Source organism: Cetorhinus maximus, chromosome 9, assembly GCF_964194155.1.
Source record: "Cetorhinus maximus chromosome 9, sCetMax3.hap1.1, whole genome shotgun sequence".
In the NCBI taxonomy this organism is placed as follows: domain Eukaryota; kingdom Metazoa; phylum Chordata; class Chondrichthyes; order Lamniformes; family Cetorhinidae; genus Cetorhinus; species Cetorhinus maximus.
In genome coordinates this window covers 66042770-66061763 of record NC_135887.1, presented here as the reverse complement: position 1 = coordinate 66061763, position 18994 = coordinate 66042770, and the positions used below count along the sequence as shown (strand labels likewise).

Sequence of the window (18994 nt, the reverse complement as noted above, 5' to 3'; positions counted from 1 at the left end):
GGTTGAGATGAAATTTAATACAGGAATAAAAATCATTAGAGGTCTAGACAGAGTAGATCAAGAGAGACTTTCCCATTGGTTCAAAGATTGAGAATCAGAGGACACTGATTTAAGGTAATTGGCAAAAGAACCAATAACAACTTGAGAAAAAACATTTTTAGGCAGTGAGTGGTTAAGATCTGGAATGCACTGCTTTAGAGGTGATGGTACAGCAGATTCAATCATGACTTTCAAGAAAGAATTGGATAATAAGAGAAAACATATTCAGGGCTAGGGGAACACGTTGGGAATTGGGACTAGCTGAGTTGTTCTTCCAGAGAGCTAGCATGGATATGATGGGACAAATGCCCCCTTCTGTGCTGTAACTATTCAATAGTTCATATTTCAGAAGCCAGTATGCAGAGAAAGGTTCTCTGTAACAATTTCTGAGGCATTTTATAATTTAATGGGCTATTGGGCAATTAAAGTTGCACTCTAAGTTGTAGACTGAGGTCTACTTCTGACAGTGAATGGTGACACTGAAGAGAGCTAAGTACAAAAAAACCAAAAGCTGTGACATGATAAATAAATAAATAAATAAATAAATAAAGTATATCGTTTATTTGTGAGAATCCTTGACAGATATACGTTTTCTTTGTGCTGAGCAAGAATATTTATTGATCTATCACTCAGGATAATAAATAGAAACTCTTTTCAGAATAAATTTGTTTAATTAGAAAGTATTGCTAATAAAAGAAAATGACAAATTAATAACAGCATGTAAGCTTTGCAGCTGAGAAGTGAATAGAATTAATTGGATTTGATAACATCTTTGATTTATTTTGCTTTATATGTGCCTTATATGCTTCCTAGCATTTGCTCGTCTACTGTGCTTTCTTTCCTTAGGTGGGTTTGTTTGAAGATTAATTTCTAGGTTTTCTTCCCCTTTACTTTCAGTGGATTCCTTCTCTCTGTTAAAGCTTGTGAGGTCTGTCTCTCTTTCTGAACTGATCAAACTGTGATTGTCTCCAGACTCACTGCTCCTGTCTGGACTGCGTTTTGCTCGAGATGCTTTGTGGAATGTGCTGTTAAAAGGTGAGTTGGTTGGTTCCTCACAGTGATTTTCCATGCAGTTACATGCATCCACGTAGATGTATGAGTAACGAACTTTGCTTTCATCAGGGCATCTCAAAACTATTTCTCTTTGGTGGCTCTTCATTTCTTGGCAACAATTACATTTGTGCTCCATTGAATTTACTTCTGAAGAATACCTATTAATTATTAAACATAGTATAAGAGATTTAAAGCATGAGAAAACAAGCACCCCTAGCTAAGCTAGTCTATGCAGCCACAACACTAGCATCTACATGACAACGTGGAAAATTTACCAGCTATGTTCTGCCCAAAAAGACCAAAAACTTCTGCCCAGCCAATTACCATGCATCAGTCTTCTTTTGATCATCACCAAAGTGATGGAAGGTGTCGGTGACAGTGCTGTCAAGTGGCATTTATTTGACAATAACCTGCTCACTGACGCTCAGTTTGGGTTCTGTCAGGACCATTCAGCTCCTGACCTTTTTACAGCCTCAGTCCAAACAGGGCAAAGGAACTGAATTCCAGAGGTGATTGCCCTTGACATGAAGGCAGCATTTAACCAAGTGTGGCATACAAGAGCTTCAGTAAAATTGAAGTTAACAGGAATGAAGGGCAAAACTCTCCACAGGCTGGAGTCACACCAAGTGAAAAGGAAGATGGTTGTGGTTGTTGGAGGCCAATCATATCAGCTCTAGGACATCACTGCAGGAGTTCCTCAGGGTAGTGTCCTAGGCCCAACCATCTTCAACTGCTTCTTCAATGATCGTCCCTTGATCATAAGGTTAGAGGTGGGGATGGTTGCTGAAAGTTGGACAGTGCTCAGTCCCTTTTGTAACTCTTCAGATAATGAAACAATCCATGCCCCCATTCAGCAAGACCAGGACAACATTCAGGTTTGGACTTATTAGTGGCAAATAAAACATTTGATTCACACAAGTATCCCCCGCTATCAACATCTTGGAGGTTACCATTGACCAGAAACTTAAATGGAGCAGCCACATAAATAATGGGCTGGGTTTTATAGGGCAGCACTGTTCCTGCTCCCACTGTCATAAAGTCCGGGTGGGGGTGAGCCCACCCAGCAGAACAACGTGTCCTGCTCTCAATCCAGCTGGGTTGCCAGTGAAGGGGATTGAGGTGGGGCTTCCAGCCCTCAGCAACAGAAGGCCCTCCTCAGAAAGCTGGTGCCTAATCAAAGGCGGCAATTCTCCAGTGCTGACAGTGCCACCAGGAGCGGTGGCCACTGCTGGTACGTTACATGTGCTGAGAGGAGGCGAGCTATGCTGCATCTGGCACAGCAAAGTAGATGCCAAGCTGGTAGGCCCCGGTAAGTGGGAGGCAGCTAGGGGAATTTTGGGGGAAAGGCCGGTGGGGGAGGGGAACCTTGCGGGGGTTGACCATGGTAAGCCCCTCCGATGGGCCCAAGGAGGGACCGTCCTGCTGCCCGCCCCCAGCCCACGCAGGGAAACCTGCCGGGCTGGACACTTGGCGTGGACTTCTCCTGCTGTCGGTCAAATCCTGGTGGTGCCAGGACAACTGATCCACTTGCGAGTGGGCTGTCCGACACTACCTCTGCTTCTTGTAAAACTATGGTGGGGTGGGGTGGGGCGGGGTGGACCTTCCGGCGGGGGGGGGGGGGGGGGGGTGCGAGAACAGGTCACTGTCATTTTGATTGGCAACCCATCCATCAACTGAAACAGTCATTCTCTTCACCTGCCACACACACTGGCAGCAGTGTCTACCATCTCCGAAATGCACAACAGCAAATTGCCAAGGCTCTTCAACTGCAACTTCCAATCCCTCAATCTCTACCACCGTAAAGAACAAGGGGTGCCAAGCACATGGGAAAAACACCACCTGCAAGTTCCCCTCCAAGTCACTCACCACCCTGACTTAGAATTTTATCGCTGTTCCTTCACTGTCACTGGGTTAACATCCTGGAACTCCCTCCCTAACAGCACTGTGGGTGTGCCTACACCACATGGACTGAAGTGGTTCAAGAATGCGGCTCACCACCACCTTCTCAAGGGCAGTTAGGGTGGGCAATAGATGCTGTGCCAGCAATGCCCACATGCTATGAACAAATAAAATAAATGAGGCTACATGGTCTTATATAATAAAATCAAATCACTTGAGGTAACAGGTACACAAAATAATCAAATTGTTACTTACATAGAGTAAGTACCACACATTCCTTCACATGCTGCAATTTCTACTTTTTCTAACGATGTACATCCACCATGCGTTATCTGGACCATGGTTTTTGTTCGCTTACAACTTTGTCTTTCTTGGCCTGTGTTTGATTGTAAATATGAACATTTAGAAACAGAGAATAGGCTTTTCAATGTGAGAAGAGAATACCAGCAATTATTCTAACTGAAAGCATGGGTTTGAAAGGCTCATGAAAATGGGAATTAAAGAAGCAGAACCAGTTTTTCTGTTCCCAAAGCTGGAGGCAAGAGAATCCCACTCATATTTTTGGGGGGGTTATATTTTAAATGTTGACCTTTTTTTAATATAAAAGTTACTGCTAAAATGGTGAGTAAAACATGAAACTTTTTACTAAAATAAAGGCAAAATACTGTGGCTGCTGGAAATCTGAAATAAAAACAAAATGCTGGAAAAACTCAGCAGGTCTGGTAGCGTCTGTGGAGAGAGAAACAGAGTTAATGTTTCAAATCGAATATGACTTTTCTGAAGTCTGCAAACATTTTCTCTAAGATTCAATAAGCAGGTGGCACGTTAATGTTGTTTGTTGATTATATAGTTAAAGATACACTGGTGATGGGCATTATTTGATTAAGGACTGGGGTCACATATAAAGAGAGTCAACCCCTTTAAGCGGCTGTTAATTGGTTAATTCACTATTAGTTCATTTGTTTCATTGATGTACTCAGAGTATAAAAACTGGTTTTGATTTTTGTTACAGAGCCCCTTTAAGCGGCTGTTAATTAGTTCATTAGTTTATTTGTTGCACTGTGCTCAAAAGAGTATAAAAAGAGTCAATGGGGGTCACTGGGGTAGTAATTAGGAGGCAGAGATCTGTGATGCTGCATCCTGTGAATAAATCTTCTATCCAGGAAAAGTGTTGTCTTGTTTTGTGCTTCACCATCTGGCTTGAATCCATTTTACACTCAAAGTGTATTAGTAGTGTCAAGAACCTTGGAAACTTCCAATGCAGACAGGGTCATTTGGGTGGTTCTTTACTAGATGAAATCAAGTGTGTGTAACAACAGCAAGTAGAGTTTAATTTTAACAAAATGTACTCTTATTAGAAAGTGGATTGCTCACTTTCTGTGGTAACATTGGCTGTGTGTCACTTCTGTGCCATCACTAAAACCACTTATTTCCTCTCAGTAACATCACCTGACTTCATATCGCCTTCATTCACATCGCCTGAATGAGCGTCTGGTGTTCTTTCATATCTTTATTACCTCTAATCCTAACTATTTCAACATGCTTTTGGCAGGTCTCCCACATTTTACCCTCCATAAACTTCAGCTCATCCAAAAACTTTGCTGCCTTTGTCTTAACTCGCACCAAGTCCCATTCACCTATCACCCCAGTGCTCGCTGACCTACATTGGTTTTCAGTCAAGCAACGTCTAGATTTTAAACTTCTTGTCATATTTTCAAATCCCTACGTGGCCTATGCCCCTTCCTGTAATCTCCTGCAACCCCACAACTCTCAAGTTAATATGAGCTGATCTAATCCTGGCCTCTTGAGCATCCCTGATTTTAATTGCTCTACCATTGATAGCCGTGCATTAAGTTGTGTATGCCCTAAAGAGCTGGAATTCCCTCCCTACACCCCTACACCTCTACACCTCCCTTCCTCCCTTCACCAAGCTCCTTAGAAGTTTTCTCTTTGACCAAACATTTTTGTCAACAGTCCTAAAATCTCCTTATGTGGTTTGGTCTCATATTTTGTTTTATAATATGCTATATAAAGGCCCTGGGGACATTTTATCATTTTAAACATACTATTTAAATGTAAAGTGCCACTAACATTAGTGTGTTGCACCCCGATGAAGACAGTGTGAGCAGTGATGAAAATGAGACTAGAGATGGGGGTATAAAGAGTGACGACCTTGCGTTCGAGAGTTCAGCAACAAGAGCGAGAGCAGAGACTGAGATATAAAGAGTGACGACCTGAGGCTCGAGAGCAGAGACTGAGATATAAAGAGTGACGACCTGAGGCTCGAGAGCAGAGACTGAGATATAAAGAGTGACGACCTGAGGCTCGAGAGCAGAGACTGAGATATAAAGAGTGACGACCTGAGGCTCGAGAATAGAGACTGAGATATAAAGCGTGACGACCTGAGGCTCGAGAGCAGAGACTGAGATATAAAGAGTGACGACCTGAGGCTCGAGAATAGAGACTGAGATATAAAGAGTGACAACCTGAGGCTCGAGAGCAGAGACTGAGATATAAAGACTTATGACTTGAGGCTCGAGAGTAGAGACTGAGATATAAAGAGTGACAACCTGAAACCAAAAGAATGAAGGAATGATGTCACAGGACAGCAGCTAGGTGTTTGGTTGATGGGCATTCCAGTGTTTGTTTTCTTCCCACTCACAGATAGAGCTGTTGTATAAACTAAGAGTTGGGAAATATTACTATTATTTCAAGAGACTGGTGAGCCTGAAGGTAAAGGGAGGGGTCCTTAATGAGTTTGAGTGCAGAACAGTAGAGCGGTCGGAGCCTGGAGGAGCGAGGTTGTCAGAAGATTGAGGGCAGAGTCAGTGGCGATAGGAAGAGCCGGTGGAACCCAAGGGAACTAAGTCCATTATAGATTGTAAGGATCTAAGATCGATGATAAGGGACTAAAATAATTAAACAGGGCTTGAAATCTTAGCCTTGTTTTCCAAGATTTAATTTTTGTCTCTCAAAATTGAGTTAGTAATCTAGGCATGGCAGGACACCTCAGTCCCATTGATTGCACATTGTACTCCATATGGGAACTCCAGGATATTTCTTGTATCCTGGACAACCATCTATGGAGGAAGTTTTGTCACCTGCAGGATTGCAAATTCTAGGATTTGCAGCTCAAGAGGCTGTGGTGCTTCCGTGAGACTGAAAGTTTTGTGGATGGCATGTTTCTGGAGGTTGCTGACCACCACCTTCTCAAGGGTAATTAAGGATGAGAAACAATTGCTCACCTTGCCAGTGATGCTCACATCCCATTAAATCATCATTTTTTAAAAAATTCTGGAAATACTCAGCATGCCTGATAAAGCCATTACCCATATTAGTTTGAGGTGATGGAGGGCTCATTGGCATATTTCAACACATTCTGGTGAAACTAATGCACATAGGATTAGATTTCCATGGAGGAGATTGGGTGGAGTCCGGTTCTCCACTCCCAGAAGTAGGCCCATGGCAGCATTAAAAGCGGTCGGTTGGCAGAGGCTGGAAGACTAGAGCACCCACCTCTGTCTAATGGGACATCCGGCTCAGCTGTAGTGCAAAATGTCAGGCCCTTGATCCCTAACTGCTCACCCCCACCCACCATGCCCCCTCATTACCCTATACCCCCTTCATTCGCCCTCATATGCCCCATGCACCTCCATGCCCACCGTAACCCCATGCCCCTTCATACCCATGCCCCTTCATACCCATGCCCCTTCATACCCCATGCCCTTTCATACCCCATGCCCCTTCATATATTTGAAATGGACATGAAAAAAATTAACTCCTAACAATCTAATAGAGTTCTCACTCAATCACACATCATACTGACAAAAATCCTCATTCAAAAACACCATTGAAAAAAGAGAAATTCCTCAAATAATCAATCTGATGTAAAAACAAGCAAACATCTATTCAATAGCCATATTACAAACAGATAATCATTTAATAACAACCTCTTGAAACTGTCAATCAAACTGTCTACACAATCCCCTGCTGAGATAAGTGAGCCAGAGCTTTTGAAGCTCAGCCAATCATTCATAAAGACCCTAGCTTTCAAAATGAAGCGTTACTAAATGTAACCATGCACTCTGCTGAGACTCAAAAAACTGATAGCTTTGTTTTTTTTTCTAAGCTGCACCAGAAGGTCTGTCGATCAAAGCAACCAGAAGCAGGTGGCTGTTAGTGAAAGCTGGGGACCAGCCTTTTTCAAATTGAAAGAGCCATGGACATTTAAATCATTTCAGATCATAACATTAATATTCCCAAGTAGTGTTTTCTTCAGTTTTAAATGCATAAAACACTTTTCTCAATGTCTACACAATGCTAATCAACATGACGGTCAACTTATCTTTGTAGGACAGAGCCCTATGATCAATCATTGCAATACAAACACATCTAATTTAAAGTATAACATCTAACTATTGAAACTGAAATAACTGATATTTTTTTTTGCATTTCAAAGCCTGTCAGTGAAAGAATTTCAGGAGCAGTTGAATGGTTTTATTTTGGGTTCCCCATTTGGGACTGGAGTTCCCTTGTGTTTCACGACTCCTTTGAAGTGCCATGATCTACATCTTCTTATGGGCGGGGCTTGACTCCACAAAAATTATGTGGGGGCTTTCAACTGCGCTACCTATACCATTACACTGTGCTGGTAAGAACTGCCAGAAACCGTAATGGGCACGAATCCTGGAGCTGGGTCATATATGCCATTTTTAAAGGATGCCTAAGTCAGCCCAACTCAGCAAAAATCCCAGGCCATAATGTTAAAAAGGGGTTCAACTCTCAACACTGACCAATAAAGGTGAAGCCCTGATCATAAGGAGCATGGCAGCTTAATGGAAGAAACCAATAATTTATAACCTGACAAAATATCGAGTGCAGACCTCAAATGTGTAGCAGCCATATATGTACAAAGGCATTGACTATTATAATTAATCTCTTACCCTTAGGTTTTATTCATCAAAAAACTAGGTGTTTAAATAAAGGAATTCTTAGGTAACAGAAAAGGTCAATGAGGGTAATGCTGTCGATGTGGTGTACATGGACTTTGAAAAGGCATTTGATACAGTGCCAGACAACAGACTTGTGAGAAAAGTTATCGCTCGTGGAATAAAAGGGACAGTAGCAACGTGGATACAAAATTGGCTGAAAAATAGGAAGCAGCGAGTAACGGCCAATGGATATTTTTCGGGCTGGAGGAAGGTTTGTAGTGGAGTTGCCCAGGGGTTGGTATTGGGACCCTTGCTTTTCTTGATATATATTAATGATCTAGATCTTGGTGTGCAGGGGACAATCTCAAAGTTTCCGGATGAAGCTTGGGAGTGTTGTGAACAGTGAGGAGGACGGTGTGGAACTTCAAAAGGACATAGACAAGTTGGTAGAGTGGGCAGATAGGTGGCAGATGAAGTTCAATGCGGAGAAGTGTGAAGTGATGCATTTCGGTAGGAAGAACATGGGCAGATAATATAAAATAAGGGGTGAAATTTTGAAGGAGTGCAGGAGCAGAAAGACTTGGGTGTGTATGTGCATAGATCATTGAAGGTGGCAGGACAGGTGGAGAGAGCAGTTAATAAAGCATATAAGTCCTGGGCTTTATTAATAGGGGCATAGAGTATAAGAGCAGGGAGGCTATGCTGAATTTATATAAGACACTCGTTACACATCAGGTAGAGTATTGTGTGTAGTTCTGGGCACCACACTGTAGGAAGGGTGTGAACACATTGGAGAGAGTGCAGAAGAAGTTTACAAGAATGGTTCCAGGGATGAGAAACTTCAGTTACGAAGATAGATTGGAGAGGTTGAGACTGTTCTCCTTGGAGAGAAGAAGGCTAAGAGCGAACTTGATAGAGATGTGCAAAATCATGAGGGAGCTGGACAGAGTAGATGGGGAGAAGCTGTTCCTGCTCGTAAAAGGATCAAGAGAGCGTGCAGATTTAAAGCGATTTGCAAAAGGAGCAAGTGTGATGTGAGAAAAATCTTTTTCACACAACGAGTGGTTCGGGTCTGGAATGCACTGCCTGGAAGTGTGGTGGAGGCAGGTTCAATCGAGGCATCCAAGAGGGCATTCAATGATTATTTGAATAGAAACAATGTGCAGGGGTACTGGGAAAAGGCAGGGCAATGGCACTAGGTCATAATGCTCATTTGGAGAGCTGGTGCAGACACGATGGGCCGAATGGCCTCCTTCTGTCCTACTGAAACTCTGTGATTCTGTGATTCTATTGGTTGGTTTAAAAAACTATAACACGTTTTTATACGTTATTCATAATAACACCATAAGTTTTCAACACTCACATGTCTTACAACAGCCATCATCAGTTGTAGTAATTGTGTCCTGTAACATTAAACAAAGTTTTAATCATAAACCTCAAACTACATTGAAGATCATATTACGATGAACTATATTGTTATAAAATGACAGTAATTGCAAGGATTAAGAGCTAACAACGAACAACAAATGCTGGCACTGGATTTTTATTCATCATTCAACTTAATATTTCTCAATTGTATGACTTTGAGTCAAGAATAATTAAATTTCCCATATGCTTTTTGAGATCTGCTTGTAATATATTGAACCAAAAATTCCCAGTGCAACTGTGAAGATGCAAGTAACAGCAGAGGTAAGCTGTATGTTCTTACAAGACAACATGCCTGCCGCAGATGCATCTGTCCAAGACAGTATCAGTTAGAGTGACCACCGCACAGTCATTGTGGAGACAAAGACTCATCTTCACATTGAGGACACCCTCCATTGTGTTGTGTGGCACTACCAACATGCTAAAAGGAATATATTTTGACCAGGTCTAGCAACTCAAGACTGGGCAGCCATGAGGCACTGTGGGCCATCAGCAGCAACAGAGTTATACTCAACCACAATCTGTAACCTCATGGCTTGGCATACTCCTAACTCTACTATTACCATCAATCCAGGGGATCGACCCTGGTTCAATGAAGAGTTCAGGAGGGCATGCCAGGAGCAGCACCAGGCATACCTAAAAATGAGGTGTCAACCTAGTGAAGCTACAACACAGGACTACTTGCGTGCCAAACAATATAAGCAGCAAGTGATAGACAGAGCTAAGTGATTCCACAACCAACAGATCAGATCTAAGCTCTGCAGTCCTGCTGCACCCAGTCATGAATGATGGAGGAGGAAGCTCCACAAATATCCCCATCCTTAATGATGGGGGAGCCAAGCACATCAGTGCAAGAGATAAGGCTAAAGCATTTGCAACAGTCTTCAGCCTGAAGTGCAGTGTGGATGATCCATCTCGGCCTCCTCTGGAGATCCCCAGCATCACAGATGCCAGTCTTCAGCCAATTCGATTCACCCTACGTGATACCAAGAAATGGCTGAAGGCACTGGATACTGCAAAGGCAATGGGCCCTGACAATATTCCAGCAAAAGTACTGAAGACTTGTGCTCCAGAACTTGCCGCGCTCCTAGCCAAGCTGTTCCAGTATAGCTACAACACTGGCATCTACCCGGCAATATGGAAAATTGCTCAGGTATGTCCTGTACACAAAAAGCAGGATAAATCCAACCCGGCCAATTACTGCCCTATCAGTCTACTCTCCATCATCAGTAAAGTAATGGAAGGGATCATCAACAGTGCTATCAAGCGGCACTTGCTAGCAATAACCTGCTCACTGACGCTCAGTTTGGGTTCCGCCAGGGCCACTCAGCTTTTGACATCACTACAGCCTTGGTTCAAACATGGACAAAAGAGCTAAGCTCCTGAGGTGAGATGAGAGTGACTGCCCTTGACATCAAGGCCGCATTTGACCGAGTGTAGCATCAAGGAGCCCTAGCAAAACTGGATTCAATGGGAATCAGGGGAAAACTCTCCATTGGTTGGAGTCATACCTAGCACAAAGGAAAATGGTTGTGGTTGTTGGCGGTCAATCATCTTTGCTCCAGGGCATCACTGCAGGAGTCCCTCGGGGTATTGTCCTAGGCCCAACCATCTTCAGCTGCTTCTTCAATGACCTTCCTTCCATCATTAGGTCAAAAGTAGGGATATTCGCTGATGATTGCACAATGTTCAGCCTTATTTGTGACTCCTCAGATACTGAAGCAGTCTATGTCCAAGTGCAACAAGACCTCGACAATATCCAGGCTTGGGCTGACAAGTGGCAAGTAACATTCACGCCACACAAGTGCCAGGCAATGACCATCTCCAACAAGAGAGAATCTAATCATTGCCTCTTGACATTCAATGGCATTACCGTCGCTGAATCCCCCACTATCAACATCCTGTGAGGTACCATTGACCAGAAACTGAACTGGACTAACCATATAAATACTGAGGCTACAACAGCAGGTCAGAGTCTAGGAATCCTCAGGTAAATAACTCACCCCCTGATTCCCAAACCTGTCTGCCATCTACAAGGCACAAGTCAGGCATGTGATTGAATACACTCCACTTCACTGGGTGAGTGCAGCTCCCACAACACTCAAGAAGCTTGGCATCATCCAGGACAAAACAGCCCGCTTGATTGGTACTCCTTCCACAAACATTCATTCTCTTAGAATAATTTTAATAGAATTATATCTTTGAATTCATTTATAAATGAGCTGCATTGTTTAAAATTCATTCAAATTTGGGTTTCCATTCGGTATTTTCTCAAAACCTCCATATACTCACTGGTTCACAGTCTTCTGGATGAAAATCAGGACAACCACGCTTGGAACTGGTGGATATTAAGCTGTCATTAATTTTCATGCATCCATAAACTGTACAGTTGTTATATGGTGATGGCCATGTTTTCCCAGGCTAGAAAAGCACGCAAAAAGAAGATAACAATGAGTTAAAAAGTATCGCTAATTTATTGCATATTAAATTCAGGATATGAGGTGCGTGCTTCATTGAAAACAAACTCATTTTAAGTATCTGCTACATCTTTGAAAATACCTATTACAACATTGTCGCACAGTTTGATATGTTTAACATTGGATAAAGAGTAGCTGTCACTTTATAGTAATAGTATATCATCCAATCATTGTAGTCTGCTTATGAGATTTCCACAAATCACTCAAAATGTTTGAATATTTTCATTGTTTTTTTTTCCCCAGTAACTGAAATTTATAATGTCTGAAACCAAGGATCAAAACAAAGAATCATATTTCATAAAAACATGATTAAAGTATATACAATGATTTATCTTTTTATATTTTTAATCCCTTTACTAAAGGTTTTACTTGAAGACCTCATCTCATCCAAAAATCTAAGCCTGATGTTGGTATTTTTGCTCACAGCACTGTCTCTGTGAGATGAATTTGAACTGCGTTGTCTGAGTGGGTTTAGTGCACATCATTTCCCAGAATGCATTAATACTGTTTAGACAGATGAATCAATTATTTTTGTTTTAGCTTCGAGAAGTTGCTGCACTGTAGCGTTTCTTAAAATCACTTTGAAAAGCAGAAGTACAAATTTCAAAATCTTTGAGGTAAAATTGATAGTGTCATTTTCAAAACATAGGATATAGGAATAGGCTTTTCAGTTACTCGAGTCTGTTCTGCCATTCAATCAAAACATGGCTGTGCTATTTTAACTTCATGTACCCTAGTAAATAAATACAACAGCAGGGACCCCCCTCTTCCCCCACCCCGAAAACCGACATGCTGACCCACCCCGCAGCAATGGGGCCACTCATTGGACCACTGGACTGCAGGCCAATCTGATTGGCTGGCAGCTCTATCAGTCCCGGCAGTGCCACGAAGGTGTGAGTGGCCGTTGCTGGGGCTGCAGCAGAAGGAGAAGATGGGTACCCGGAGCAGGTAAGTTCAGGGTCTTGGGCCAGGAAGATTTGGGTAGGTTTAAAAGAGGAAGTGGGTAAGAAGGAAGGGGAGGTTCAATCTTAGGGCAGCCCTTGAAACGCCACTCTCCTCTTCCTTCCTGCACTTTAACCATCTCAGGGGAAAAAATCGGGCTGACCACTCCTACCCAGCTGCGCACACCATTTTGTTGCCTGGGTAGTGTGTTATCAGGGTCAATTGGCTTGATAATCATTTTAATTGGCCCTTAAGTACTTATTTAAATATGGTGGGCGGGCTGCTGATTTTGGCGCCCGCTCACCCTTTGTATTTTGGGGGTGAGCTCGGGGTGGGCAGGAAAGTGGTGGGGTGGGCACCCGACCTATTTTACGTGCCCCACCCCATGGGAAAAACACCCACTGGGGGCACGTAAAATTCAGCCCGATAAACAGAGAAGCTGTTAGTGTCTGTTTGTGCAAGAGGAGGTGGAACATGGGCTGTGGTTTACCCCTGTCATGGGGGCCACATAAAATAGGGCAGGTGCCCAGCTCACCATCTTCCCGCTACCCCCTTAATACAGGGGGCTGGGCAGGTGCCAAAATCGGCAGCCCACCCACCATATTCAAAAAAATAATCTTGGGTCAAGTAGGCTTGTTATCAAGCCAGTTGACCCCGATCATACGCTGCCATGCCATGAAATGTTTGGCGTGGGCAGCAGGGCAGGAGTGGGCAGCCTGACCTTTTTAAAATGTTCCTCAAAGGGCAGGAAGGAAGGAGATGTTCACTCTTTGGGGGCTGCCCTTTGCCGATCGCGGGGCATCCACCTAACATCGAGCTCCCCTTCTTGCCTACCCACCCGCAGTCTTTAACCCACTCCTTCCCTCGTCCCTCTCCCTGACCTACCCAAACCCTTCCTGCCCAAGGCCCTGGATTTAACCCCGTTAAGATCCTGCTCCGAGGATCCATGGTCCTTCTTCCTGGCAGCGGCCACTGATGCTCTCTTGGCACTGCCAGGACTGATGGAGCTGCTAACCAATTGGATTGGCTGGCAGCTCCAAAGGGTGGGTCTTCCTCCCCAGGGAGGGTGGAAGTCCAACTAGGCCCTTATTTAGATGCCCCGCAAAGCTTTATGGCTTTGGGGTGGGGCATACACTGGCTTTGCTTCCAGGCTGGGTGAGCTGTTGTCCACCCCCCCACCCTCCCCGCCCACCCTACCGTATTATTCAGTATTTTATATTCAGCCCAATATCCTCAGATTCAACAGCTGTTACAGATTTTGTTTTTGTGCTCTATAATGTTTGGTATATATACCAAATTGAGTGGAAGGGGTAACTAGTGAGGGTAATAATTTTAGTTCAATATTAAAATAAAACAAATTTTGAAGGCAACTCATTGATGCTTTTTGGACAGTTAGGAAATGCTCACTCTATCCACAATACCTTTGAGGGAAAGAACTAAGGTAAGAGATGGAGGTGGTGGCAGAGAGGGTGAGGGGTGAGAGAAAAAGAGCGACAGACTGGGGCCAGCAAGTAGTTGAAAGGTAGGATAATGATGGGATGGAGCAGAATTAGGAAGGTGAAGGCATAAGGGGAAGCAAAAGAGCCTGAGATTGACACTTGGGAAAAAAGCCATTGAGGTATACATTTTCCCCACAGCTTTCACACCAAGAGAGCCTGCAAGCGTCAGCCATTCTTTTTCTCACCATGACATCCCATACCACCCATCACCTCCCACCTGAAAGAAAAGAAGAGAAAGACAGTAAGAAGCAGAAGATGGCACAGAGGAAGGACAAAAGAGTTAATAGCAGAGAAATAGAAGTGAAGTGCAGAAAAAGACAGAAGTATAACAGGATAGAGAGAAAAGAGAGAAATTAACACATGAATATGGAGATAGGTAAGAAAGTGGCCATATTCTCCAATTTATCAAATACATTATAGGAGATCAACTAATAATAATTACTGATTTACTGACACAAAACAAAGTAGCAGAGAATCAATTATTCATTTTAAAAATATACAATTGTACAAACCAGTAGCAGTTGAATGGATTGGTCTCCTGGATGTATCACACATCTTGTCTGGACACATTTACCACAACATTTTCCGACCACCTTCTTGTACTCAAATCCCTGTTGCAAAATGCAGTGGTTACTCCTTCATAAAGGCTGTTTGTGCAAAATATTTGCTATATCTCAGAGGTAAAATGGTAATATGTTTTCAATTTCTAAATGTTCAGTTCCAATACTTGATTGTACTTGGCCTTTTATATTTATTTTAACACTGTTTACTGGCATAGGGAAAAGGTAAGTCATGGTCAAACTGCTCCCAGGCTTCAACCACTGCTTCCCTGAACAACTGGTAGGGGTTGCCTGGCAGAGGACTGAGGAAAACAAACATGCCATCTATGGTACTTGTGAGTTACACAGCCAGTACCTTTTTGTGGTTTCCTTTACTCTAATCACCAACACTAAATGCACACCCTCCATGTAATTGCTGCAAAATGATCGACAATTCACAAACAATTCTCAAATATAAATTCTTACTTGTTCACACTCCTTGTTGCATTTGATATTTACACATTTAATGATGTGTAGCTGAGTTTTTGCATTAGTCTCATTGGTGCAAGTGCAGCTATCACAGGGCAAGCGAGGGAAAACTGCTCCAGGCTGTATGGGCAGGACAAAATTAGTCAATTAATTCTTATCATTAAATAAACCAAACTAATGAAATGAAAGAAAATGTCTTTCTAAATAATCAACTTACATAGTATTCTGTCCCTTCATCTACACAAACGCCCAATGGCTCTATGAAATAAATATTACAAATACCATCAAGTTAATAATAGTAGATAGACATTAAACACATAACATATTGCTTTAAAATATAGGGTCTAATTAATTCCAATCTGTGGAACAATTATTTCTACTAAGACAAGTAGAAATCACTGATGTGCAAACTCATACCAGTGTCAAATACATTGTATTTTGAGGACATTGGGCCCAGGAGTAATTATTGTCAGTAATCAGTGTATTTGCGTGACAAGTACCAGTGGAATTAGTTAGAAAGCAATTCATAAAAGCATGTCAATATGTTTATAAGGAACTAATATCAGTATATTACTGAATTTTACTGGAGGCAAGGACAAGCATTAGGCCTGTGTTAGTTCACCGACCTGGGCCTTATTTAAATAAATTAGGTTTAATTCCTACATAACGATGTGGTGCTAGTGGATAAGACAAGGCTAGCAGAGAAGGCCCTAAGTTTCCTTTTATAGTCCAAAGGAGCATTCCTGACCTACACAAAAAATGTTGGTTTCCATCCTTCTCCTGGGCTTGCTCCTCTGCGACGTACAAGGTTGCAGGCAAGGTCAGCAGGGCTGATCTTACTAAAAACATGTTAAAATGGCATCTGCATCTGACTGACATTATCAGAACTGGAGGTATGGGTACAAATTTGTGGGAGCCAGAGGTTAGCTATGGTGCCTGGCCTCTTGATTGTCATCTACACTGCTTCCTTCTTAGATCATTGGAACATGGGAAGCCCAAAGGAAACCTTATTATTTCTCAAGGTTCAGTTTATAAAATTGAATTATTTCTCATAAACTTACCTTCAGCTCCTGAAGTTCTGAGATTGCTCCAGGTTAATTATGACCTTCAACACTCCAGCACCCATGGCCCAAGCAGGCCTCAGTAAATCTGTCATTGGGGCAATTTTTTTCAAGAGATTGGACAGATTGCAAGTGGAGTGGATTGCTGGGCTAAAACCTGCATTATTGCTGTCATTTTATATGTGTTTATTGGATGGGGATCAGCACTGAGTTTCGATCCGCACTTTTTTTTGGAGTGAGCAAAAATCTTGCCCACTCATTTTTATGAGTAATCCATTTGAGTACATTAAAATGATCTTTGTTCCATTTACACCCACAATTTGAGCAGAATGGGGATAAAACTCATCTCAATTTCAAGAGAAAAAGGGACACTAATGGTTGGTTATTTAGTCTTTTCCATTTTTGGTTCTGTCCAATTTTTAGATGGTTTGGTGCACATACATTTTACTTGAAACAGTTGGAAATATAATGAATACATGGGTGTATAATGAATTCATGGGCGTATAATGAATACATGGATGTATAATGAATACATGGATGTTATCCAGTCACGGCATCATTATGCCATCACCGAATTAAGAGAATTGGCAAAGTACTAGAGGTGAGGTGAAGATATTTTTTTCACTTAGCGAGTAGTTGTGAAGATTAAATTCAAGAATGTTTGAAAAAATGTAAGCTCAGAGGGAAAAGGTTTGCAGCTTTTATGGTGAAGGAATTGGGCAAAACCAATGGGTGGATGAGATGGGATGTTTATGAATCATGCTGATAAAATCTGGGGCAAAATAATTCTTTCCACAGCAAGTCACTGTAACAAATGGCTAAGACATATGGTGAGTGCAGAGTCATTGCAATCCTTGGAATGGAAGTTGACACGATCTTGAGAGAAAAGGGCACATCCAGCCACTGTGGATCAGCTGCTAGTTAAATGAATCCATACTGAATCTTGAATAGCTTGCTTGATTGCCTTTGGCAGTCAGAGAGAAGTTTTCCAGAGATTATCCTGAATTAGCTGAAGGATTTTAAAAAAATCTGGGTTTCTTGCCTCTCCCAGGAGGGTCAGGTGGACAATGTGAAAGATTGCACTGTTTGACCGGTAGCAATTGGACTGATAGATGCAATGGTCTTTTCTTGACCTTCTTTCCTGTATATGATTTACATGTATTCAAAACCATGCAGAATGCTGTATTAGCTTACCACATGTATAGACTGGACAACATTGCCCATCTGAAATCTTTGACACTATTTTAAATCCAAGATTGCATTCAGGTTCAACAGGACAAAAAAAAAATCACAAGATATACGTGAGTCAAATCAAATTAACTGTAAATGACTGTTAGACTATTTCTAATTTTAAGACCCTTAAATTTAATGAATAACTTACAATTATATTTCTTGATTATTTTAAGTTCATCAAAGTGAATGGCCTGATTACTAAAAATAAAAACCTCATCCAACCTCAGATGGATTTCCTGACAGGCCAACAATCTGTCCATCTCAGCCTTAAATATACTCAATGATGGAACATCCACAACTGGCTACTTTGGGGTAGACAATTTCAGAGATTTACAACCCTCTTGCATAGGGATAGCATGCACCCCTGTCCCTACAGAAGCATCTTGAACAGCTGGCTGTCCCATCCCCTTCCAGAGACTCCAGAATCTAGTCATTATTAGAGAGGATGGAGACAAGGCATGCTATAAAGACCTTAGAGACTTTAGGGACCTATGTAGATCTTATGTGAACCCTAGTCAGTTCACATAATTAAGAAAATAATTCTCATCTTTCTTTGTGGTATGAGGCCACTTTCCCCTGATTGTGCCTTTTAATATTCTAAAGATTATACACTTCATCTCATTGGGCATACCTGTCTTCATTTTAAGTAGGGTCCTTTATGGGCCAGGGAGGTGCCAAGTCTCAGCATTTGGGATTCTCACACCTGGGGCCACGGTTTCCATGTAACCGGCCTTGCAGAGACTCCACGCCTTATTAAGCTAAGTGAGAATTCCCAGCTGAGGTAAGAACCCAGCATACACACTCTCTATTCTTTTCCTGAACCACTGTAGGGAGTTAGGCCGTTATGTCTTAAGCACAGTTGGAGAAAACCACCCCTTTTACAGCAGTGTAACCTTTCCATTTTCCATACCAGCTATTCTATGTCCTCTCTGGGCCAGAAAAGCAATTATTGGAAACCCTTGCTGAATTACGGGTAGTTTTCTATAGAATTGTACACAACATGAACTGGATTGAGACTGCTGAAATTAATTTCATGTCAATCCTTATCCATGGTGGGAAAAAAGAAACTCTCTTCCCTATTCCGTCTGTGCTAGGTTTATCTTGGTCCCGGGCTGAAAGAAAATGTGCTGACCTGCATTTGATACTATACCCCACTACTCATTTAAGCTATAATAACAAGTTATAACATAGACAACATTTCAAAAAATATAGTATATATTATTTTTAAAATGATCAAAAAATGTAACTACAATCTATATTATTGGAATGCACTTACTTGGAGTACTGGTATCTACAGCATTATATTTCAAAACATGTGGGCTGCTTGAAGATGAATTACTTGGAGCTGATTTTAATTGAATTAAACTTTTGTTACTGAGGCAGTAACAATCTTAAAATGTCTTTAGT

General features: G+C 42.0%; 1 protein-coding gene across 1 annotated transcript in view; it reads right to left on the bottom strand.

Moving 5' to 3' along the window:
- Positions 1-744: 744 nt before the first annotated feature.
- Positions 745-18994, bottom strand: part of LOC144685060 (mucin-2-like) — a 131364-nt gene continuing 113114 nt past the window's right edge. Inside the window, exons 39-45 of the mRNA XM_078549594.1 lie at positions 15511-15551; positions 15291-15413; positions 14778-14876; positions 11640-11768; positions 9286-9325; positions 3247-3367; positions 745-1250 (exon numbers count right to left, since the gene is read on the bottom strand). Of these exons, the coding sequence (XP_078405720.1) occupies positions 827-1250; positions 3247-3367; positions 9286-9325; positions 11640-11768; positions 14778-14876; positions 15291-15413; positions 15511-15551 (977 nt within the window). The 3' untranslated portion in view covers positions 745-826. The remainder of the gene's footprint in view (positions 1251-3246; positions 3368-9285; positions 9326-11639; positions 11769-14777; positions 14877-15290; positions 15414-15510; positions 15552-18994) is intronic.